Genomic DNA, 8905 nt, shown 5'->3' on the forward strand with positions numbered 1-8905 from the left:
ACACCAATACTCCGCCTATACTGCTGCACATGGCCAACCTCGTGCAGGCTGCGCCCTCTCTTCCCCCCTGCCTCCCACCCTCCTACAGCTAGCCGCACTACATCTTCCTTCGCAGACTGCCTACTCGGCCGGCGGCCATACTTCTCTAGTTTATACTACCCCGGATCCCCTTGCTTTGCGCGCGCTAGTAGGAGTACGCCGCCTGCCGCCATCTCCGTTAGACTAGTCGCCAGCGCCATATGGAGGACTACGGCGGCGTGGCGAGCCTGGTGGCGTCCGGGGTGGTGTTGTGGTCGACGGCGTTCCTGCTGCTGCGGGCGCTGCTCCCCAAGCGCTCCTACGACTTCTGCAACCGCGCGGTCTCCACCATGCACGCCGTCGCCGGCGTCGCCCTCGGCTGCCTCTCCGTGCAGGACTGGGCCTCCCCCGTCTCCCCCGTCGCCTCACCCTCCTCGCCAAGCCAGGTACGCACGCCACGCGCATTATTCGCTGCCTGCTTAACTAATTCTGTTGCTGGTAGTTAGCGCCGTCCTCCCACTCGTCCGACTGTCCGAGTATATATATGATTTGTTAAGCTCAATACGCCGCTTAGTCAAAAAAATGTTGGTCGGGCTGAGAATGTTGACGGATTAGTGATGTCTGTGTGGTGTATAGATTTAAATTCAAAGGCACAAACCGTTGACGCATTATATAACCTTTCATTACAAAGGGAACTTCTAGCAATCCTACCTAGTTCATGTGCAACCACATTCGACTTTATGGGGCAATTCGTCTCATAATATAAAAATGTGTTTGACACCGTGTGTCAAAAATGTTTTTATATTATAAAATGAAGGAAGTATTTAAAAATAGGGCCCGCTCACTCTCTCTGGTTTCATTAACCTAAAAACTTTCTCATTTGAAAGTGATATATTACATAAGGTTATGGTCTGCATTTATGTTCTGGGACAAAGTTATGTCGTCATGAATTTTTTAGATCAGATCTAGGTCTTAGGGCATCTCCAATGCCATATCCTAAATCAGATTATCTATTCATCCATGGACACGAATATAGGAGTCGGTCATTTGCAGGAATTATAGGGCACGTCGGTCTGGATGTTTGCGGGAATTATAGGAAACGGTGTCGGTGATGCCCTGGCATCCTTCGGACACCCTATCATGAAAAAAAAATCCTTTGAACCATATCATGAAAGAAAAACAAATATATAAACCATTTAGTACTCATATAAGGAGTATATCTAAATATTAGGCCCACCATTTGGTGAAATCTGTATCACTCATTGCGCCTACTTCTAGCGCATGTCCTCCATTCGTTTCAGTTTACATTACATTGTGCATTATAGTACTATCTTTTTTAGTTTTTACGTTGCGTGTACTAGACGCTTGATTAGGTCCTGAGTTTTACTCCGTCCACACGTATAGAAGGTTACTCTCCGAATCTCTGAAATCCAAAGACACAAGGACAAGGTCAGGACCGTGCACTGCATCTGCATGCAGAAGTTAATTCACAGAGTAAATGCCATGTATATGTCAGACTTAATTACTCTATCCACTGAAATTTGAACGTGTAGTCATAGTCATGAAGTACGTGCAGACAAATATAAAAAAAGGAAATGCTATCCGGCTGACCTTTGCTGGAAAAGGGATGGCAAACAAATTTAGTTGCAACGCGAGATGAAACTATGAAAGTTTATGCTCGTGTTTCCTCAAAAATTCCTTCGTGTTGTTGTGAAGAACGTGTCAACCTTAAATAACTAAAACTGTCATCAAAATGTTCGTAAATGTCACATTCTCGCAGCGAACGCTCGTGAGATAAGAGGGTTCTAGAAGCAAGTACTATGCTACGCATTACAGCTAGCTAGCCCATGCACATGCGGTACAATTACAACCACGACCGTATACATACCACGTACTCCGTCCAGCGAACAGAACACTCGAGTAAAATTTTCATTTCTGCTCCCCGTGAATGAGAAATAGAATCCCAGTGATTAGTGCTTAATCGATTAATAACTGCATGTGCCGATTGTCAGATGAGGGCGCTGGCGGTGACGCTGTCCTACATGATCTACGACGGGGCGTGCTGCCACCTGAGCGGCGACGCGCGGCTGGACAACGCCTTGCACCACCTCATCAGCATCGTCGGCCTCGCCGCCGGCCTCGCCTACCAGAGGGTACCACCTTGACTTGAGTATTTCTTCTTCTTCTTCTCTATCGTCTAGCCCTGTGTTCGGTGTATGTCCGTGGGTGGCTAATCTGATGAACGGAGCGGTTGATCTTGGGCGGCGTACGTGGCGTGCAGTGTGGGACGGAGCTGGTGGCGTGCCTGCTCGTCACGGAGATCTCCAGCCCGCTGCTGCACCTCAGGGAGATGCTCAAGGAGCTCGGCGTCAAGGACACGGACCTCAACCTCCTCGTTGACGTACGTATAGATATACAGTAGCACCTCATGATCCTGTTCCCCCTCCCTCTGCCCCTCTCTCTCTAGCGGTGAAGTAATTACGTACTGCTTTCTTGCCCATGCATGTGTACGTAGATCCTGTTCGCGGTGACCTTCTCGGTGGCACGGATGGTTTGCGGGACGTACGTCACCTACCGCACTGTCACGGCTGACAACCCCATCCTCATCAAGGTACGTACGTACGTCGTACAACCTTCCAATCCGGCCCAACCATTTCCATTTCTTGATGCATATGTACTTATTTCCATTTACTAATTCAATTATCTGAAGGCGATGGCGACGAGCTTGCTGCTGGTGAGCGCCTACTGGTTCTTGAGGATCCTCAGGATGGTCAGGCACAAGATTGGGAAGAAGAGGCTGGCGTCCAAAGCCGCCGGCAAGGAATCTATGTGATGCCACAAGTGGTGTCTCGCCGCAATTATTGTTGAAAATGCACGTTATGTAGTAGTACTACTATCTAGCGCATTAATCGTGTGGTGGGTAAAGGATGATGTCCCAAGCATGAGATGCATGTATTCTGGTCATTTTCATTTTATTAATGTGCATGAACTGTTAATGTCACAAGCATGAGCTGTTTCGCTGATTGACTGGCAGTAGAAAAACTCATATCTTCTATGCTTACATCTTCTACTCCCTTCATCCCATAATATAAGAACGTTTTTAACATTAGTGTAGTGTCAAAAACGTTCTTATATTATAAGACAAAGGAAGTAGTTATTCGGCTCATCAATGATTCAAGGCTGACAAACAAGAGACACAAAATAGCAACATACTACCCGTGAACCGAAACACCAATATATAGAGGGGACACCATGATGAAGCTGGAGCCCCTTCGCTACCACTGCTCTTCATAACTATGAACACGGCCTTCAACTTTTCAAACAGCACTGGTTGCTTCGCTAACAGCAACACTAGCAGGTTCAGTAACGAAGCAGTCCCTCTGAATAGTTTACCAAGCACCATGATGGTTCATACATATGACTATGAGCCACAGGTTTTAGGAGCCGGTCAAGAGTTAAAAATGCCAGGACAAAGCTGTTTGAAGATTGAAACATTTAGTTTGGCGTGCAAATCATTTCATACTAGTAATAAGCAGCACCTGGGGGGCCTGGCCCTTGGCACATGCGTACAAATACACAATTGGGCATGATTCTTCTGTTTGCCCGGTCCTATTCATCTCTAACCTTCTAATTTCTGCTTCTGCTGCAGTACCTCTTTCGATCTACGTCTTGTCGCTTCCTCTGCCATACATGCCCGGAGGAACACGTTTAAGCACATCATTTTAGGTCTGCGTTGCTGTCTAGGTGCTTGGGTTGCTCCTATACAACCTTCCTCAGAATTCAGCTGAAATCTTCAACAGACCCGTGAACCGAAACATCAGTAACTTGTTAAAAATTTGGATCTAGTACATGTTAGCGCCAGAAACCGACGATGCTCTAGGACACCATGAGAGGAAACTCAGGAATGAGGATGCTGCTGAGACTTGTGTAGAACTTCCTTCAGCACCACAGCAATGCGTTCGGCCATGTGGTGCTCCATGAACCTCTCCTTCACCCTGGCATAGCCCTTGTTTCCCATGGAGACCCTCTGCTCAACATGGCTCGCAAGCCTTACCATGTTCTTGGCGAGAGGCGTGACGCCCTCCTTTCCAGCAGGGTGCAGAAGGCCAGTTGAACCATCCAAGACGATTTCGGTGGTCCCTCCGGCAGCCGTGCCCTGATATTGCAGTGCCATTAAAACTGAGTCAATGAATTGGCTTATGGAAGCATCAAGCACTCTACAGAAAATGCAGGCTAAGAAACAGTAGATGGAGGGGACCCAAGAGGTGTAGGAACTTGAATTTCCCACAGTAAACCCAGCCTCATGACTGTCAACAATAACTCTAGATTCAGAGAAATACTGGCCCATGTTCCAGCCATTGCAGTAAAGGTTGATTGCCTGGCGGATAGACTGATGGCATAACTCACATGTGCACATGCATCCGTATCTAGACAAATCTAAGACAACTAAATCGGGACCGAGGGAGTATTTGTGAACAGAGGGAGTAGTAGAGAGGAGAATATTACCAGCACTGGCAACTTGAACGCCATTGCTTCTATCGTTATCCTTCCAAAACATTCTCCACGGGCCTGTGCAGAAAGAACATATTACTGATTGTGTTTAGCAGATACATGTCTTATGAATAACCTTTTTCATACTAGCTGTATAGATCTGATATACCCCGAAGTAACAAGTTTATACAACATTAGAAAGAAATCAGACAAAATCAACAGACTTTTGCCCTGTCCTGCTGATATACCCTAAAGTAACTAAACAAAGTGGTTAAAGTAGAGAAGCAAACAAACAAACAAACAAACAAACAAACAAACTACAGTTAGCAATCCTCATTGTACCCAGCATGCTGAAAAATGATGCACTCTGAAATGAGGTGGCGTGTGTCAGTTTCTGGTTAGAGTTGTAGAAATGTATTACTACCTCCGTCCCTAAATAGATGGCATATAATTTCAGTCAAAAAGTCAATGCTTCCTAAGTTCTGACCATGTATATATAGAAAAATATGAAGATAAAAAAATTCCAAATCAATATCAAACATATCCATCATTAGATCTATTTTCATAATCTATTTATTCAATATAGTTGTTGATATTTTCTTCTATATATTTGGTCAAACTTAGAGAGAATCACTTTTTGACAGAACTTATACGCCATCTATTTGAGGACAGAGGGAGTATTCTAGAATAAATGGTATGTTTCGACAAGCAGAGTGAGCTCTAGTGAAAATCAGTCTACAAAATAATCAATTGGATTAACAGAACCTATCATGGAAAATGTTAGCACTCAAGTGTGGAAAAGCTTTATCACTCATGAACAAATCTTTCTTAGCTATAGCCACATTGAATGTAATGTTTTCTCTACGTAACCTAAGTACTAGTGCCCTGGAAGTGACGACCGTTTAATTATTATTTTCGCAAATACACAAGATTGTGTACAATTTCATTGATAGGTAGAGAGTGAAACTCGCAAAACCACGTACACATTCTTAGCAGCATAATAAGTAATAAACTAATAACCAACATGGGTCAACATTACTGATAGGTTTGACTACTAACACTGATACATGGTAAGCTACGCCTACAAGAAAGGCTATTACAGAACAACTTTAAAGAACGAATAAAGGAGATGTTTGTTTAAATGATACTCTCACATAAGGAATGTCCAATAGCATTTCTTTGCATGCGTGGACCCTGGGTAATGCAACTTCTATATGTAAAAACTGGTTAAGCAACATAAGCATGCTCAGAGAATAAACATAGGTTGCAGAAATATTGTCCACACAAATAATGTGGACGGACTAGACTAAAGAACCTCATTGACTGATCCCCTGGACCCTAAAAAATTAGCATGGATGGAATCAACCTATAAGAGTGCTGTTGTTCCCAGATTAAAATAAATGCTTATGAGAGGTATTTCAATGCTCTGCCCAAGTGGGAAAAATGCAAACAACGATGTAAACATACATAGTGCATACAGTTCCATCGTAGCATACCATTGAAATGGGGACACAAGAGAAAAATATATCCATACTATGACTCACCTGAGAGTTCTGGACAAGCACATCAATTGCAGCCAAATAAGGTGCCACTGCCAACGTCTTGTTTATAAAGTGAACACGGTCATGGATCCCATTCTTTGCCACAAAATCACGTAACTGTGTCTCATACTTCATCTGAGCACTCATATCACTTCCGACAACTACAGCATGCACTTTAGGCACTTTTAACTTCTGATGTTGGATGAGTTGCAGGCTCTGATGAAATGCTTGAAGAAATAAGTCTTGTCCTTTTCCCCGTGAAACACCTGGATTACAAGATATTTATCAAGGACAATAACATATAAGAGCATAAATCGGATTGAATGATTGGTCCAACAAATATATAATTTGGAAGTATCACTTTGGCAAACAAAACATACTGTTTATCATAGCAAATAGGAGATCTTCACTCCTAACTCCAAGGGACTCGCGTATATGTTCACGTAAGACTCTTCTTGCGACATTATCTTCGGCAACTTCTGTTAACTCTTTACTATTCCCGAGGTGAACAGCAAAAGTTTGTGGCATCTGTATACTTTATGCACAAGAACATTAGAAGTATATAGTACGAAGTAGGAATAAAGAAGCTGAAAGCATGCAACAAACAAAATGATCATTGCCTTTGTGGAGTAAAAGCTCATACATAGGCATATAGCACAAGAAAAAAATTTAGCTAGTAAAATTTGGAACTAAGTCACCACATACACAAGGGCCAGAGAGAGAAATATCCACTGGACTAGTAATTCACATCAAGCGCAAGAGTCCAACAGCACAAATGGTAGCATGGTACTCATAATGTAATGTACACAGAAGGAAGCTGCACATACTTTAGACGGTCATGAGTCCTGGTCTTCCAATATTCAACTGTTATGTGAGAATCGATCATGGCTCCAGCAACCAAAGGAAGATGTTTCACATACTCAAGCTTAAAGTAATGTCCTCGCATTTCATGGATCCACCACAAAATCTTCGGAAGGACTTGAGGAACATTATCTTTTAGAACAGCATCAAGCCACTTGCCAGCAACAGCGGTGTTCAAGATAACCAGGTCAGCCTTAAGAGCAGTCTCAACTGCCTCCTGTCCCCTAGCAGGTAAAACCTGTGAAGCGACCATGTAAGTCAATGTGACTTCCTCTAAAATTATAAATTAGTTCCCTAGCATAAGTAAAATATTGCATTAGAGTAGATTAAGTTCTTAATTTGGACATGCTTTATTGTCTTCAACCATGACTTATTCCATGACACTTCGAAATAGCAGTTTAGTACAATCACGCCGAATAAGATGAAACATGAACTTCATCACTTTCATATTTTGGATATGCTTTTTTCTACAACCTCAGGTATGGTGCTTCAACTATAATTTTTTTCCACGACACTTTGATATAGAAATTCACTACTATCATGCCAAACAAGATGAAACATGAACTTTTGATCATGTGAAACATAGACGTGACAGAGATGACAGGCAAGACGAGCTTTGCTAAAAAAAGGCTATATCCATGTAAAAATTGCGACAGTGGAACAGGCACATACAAACCTTTCATCTTTAACCAGTGATATTTTTTCAAACATTTCTTGGTCACATAAAAGTAATACATGTAAACTCATCACAAGAATTATGTTCATATTTTACACATTTATATATTTTACAAATACATTGTGATATTGCTTCCTGGAGACCTGGACATCGTAGAATGTACAAAACATCCGGAGTTTGTGACGGTAAGGTGTGATTTGCAAAAACAAATGTGGGAGCCGGACCATACCTGCACTCCATGGTTCAACATCTTATGCTCCAAGCTATATGAAACATCGTTTGTTCCTTCGGGTCGCTGGTTTGTTATCCACACCACTTGACAACCAACCTGCCGAAGAAGAAACGCCAACTCCATCAGTAATAACGGTCCACCTGCACAAAACAGAAGTATCTCCAATAACACTGGTTTATAAACAAAATAATGGCAATAGCACAACAATTTAGAGATCCCTGCCGATGAAATGCGGCAAATCTCATAAAGACTCGAAGGCTCCACTCTTCAAACTTATGAGCAACTAGACCAGAGTGAAATATTCAGCAACATTTGTTTTCAGGGATCTTGAGTTAGCCTTGAACATTCCAAGTAAAAATTTCACTAACCTATCTTCGTTTCTCTGCTTATTACCTGGAAATATACACAATTCCTGTTATCCCGAATCGCTGGGGCACCGCAGTGAACTTTAATTCATGTACAAATCTCGCGATGGTATCATGGTACAGCATTTGCTCAAACTAACACGGAAGGGAAAAGTGAAGCACACCGCGATTAGTTACCGGAGAGGGAGAGTTCGTGGGAGACAAGCAGCACGAGCTTGGACTTCATGAACCCGAGGGGGCTCGAGGCAGCACCGCCAGCTCGGGCGGCAACGACGTCTACAGGATCCCCTCGGGTATCGCATGGGCCGACAGGGCCGCCGCGGAGGACATAACCAGCGGTGAAGGCGGAGGCAGCCACGGCTACGAGGAGCAGGAGGAGGAGGCGGGTCCGGTGGTGGGCAGGGCCGCGGCCGCCGGCGGCCGACGCCGCCGCGGATGGAGGAGGTTTCGCCATCGCCGCCAGGAGAGAACGGGGCGGCCGCGAGATTAGATTGAACGAACGGTCTTGATTTGGCGATCGGTCTTTAACAATATTTTGAGAAATTGAACAAAACGTTTTGACATCGCCACATTTTGTGCAACAACAGGATAGTAACGTGCAATAACAGGACAAAATTCAAATATGCAACTATTCTGTAAAATACTTCAGCGAGTTGCATAAAAGGTCATTTTGCGGGAAGTTACAACAATTTGATTTTTTTACATCTATTAAAGTGAGAAG

General features: G+C 43.6%; 2 protein-coding genes across 2 annotated transcripts; one reads left to right on the forward strand and one right to left on the reverse strand.

Annotated features, from left to right (window-relative positions):
* On the forward strand, positions 1 to 3086 carry LOC125543581 (uncharacterized). The gene is made up of 5 exons (XM_048706955.2): positions 1 to 464; positions 2031 to 2171; positions 2300 to 2419; positions 2534 to 2629; positions 2729 to 3086. The coding sequence occupies exons 1-5, from the start codon at positions 240 to 242 to the stop codon at positions 2849 to 2851; spliced, it is 705 nt and encodes a 234-aa protein (XP_048562912.1). The 5' UTR covers positions 1 to 239; the 3' UTR covers positions 2852 to 3086.
* Positions 3087 to 3377: 291 nt separating this feature from the next.
* Positions 3378 to 8698, reverse strand: LOC125543580 (uncharacterized). Its single transcript, XM_048706954.2, has 7 exons — positions 8362 to 8698; positions 7817 to 7959; positions 6878 to 7149; positions 6431 to 6585; positions 6054 to 6316; positions 4525 to 4587; positions 3378 to 4174 (listed from the first exon to the last, which is right to left on the reverse strand). The coding sequence occupies exons 1-7, from the start codon at positions 8636 to 8638 to the stop codon at positions 3917 to 3919; spliced, it is 1431 nt and encodes a 476-aa protein (XP_048562911.2). The 5' UTR covers positions 8639 to 8698; the 3' UTR covers positions 3378 to 3916.
* Positions 8699 to 8905: the final 207 nt, after the last annotated feature.

Source organism: Triticum urartu, chromosome 3A, assembly GCF_056163025.1.
Source record: "Triticum urartu cultivar PI428250 chromosome 3A, HENAU_Tu73, whole genome shotgun sequence".
NCBI classification, from domain to species: domain Eukaryota; kingdom Viridiplantae; phylum Streptophyta; class Magnoliopsida; order Poales; family Poaceae; genus Triticum; species Triticum urartu.

What these genes read in the sequence shown, in the direction of transcription:
- LOC125543580 (XM_048706954.2), bottom strand. Translation starts at nt 8,638, where the DNA reads ATGGCGAAACCTCCTCCATCCGCGGCGGCGTCGGCCGCCGGCGGCCGC. An exon ending in TGTTGAACCATGGAGTGCAG is followed by an intron (nt 7,150 to 7,816) that starts GTATGGTCCGGC and finishes GTCGCTTCACAG; the next exon opens with GTTTTACCTGCTAGGGGACA. An exon ending in CCTATTTGCTATGATAAACA is followed by an intron (nt 6,317 to 6,430) that starts GTATGTTTTGTT and finishes CTTGTAATCCAG; the next exon opens with GTGTTTCACGGGGAAAAGGA.
- LOC125543581 (XM_048706955.2), top strand. Translation starts at nt 240, where the DNA reads ATGGAGGACTACGGCGGCGTGGCGAGCCTGGTGGCGTCCGGGGTGGTG. An exon ending in CCGGCCTCGCCTACCAGAGG is followed by an intron (nt 2,172 to 2,299) that starts GTACCACCTTGA and finishes CGTGGCGTGCAG; the next exon opens with TGTGGGACGGAGCTGGTGGC. An exon ending in ACCTCAACCTCCTCGTTGAC is followed by an intron (nt 2,420 to 2,533) that starts GTACGTATAGAT and finishes ATGTGTACGTAG; the next exon opens with ATCCTGTTCGCGGTGACCTT.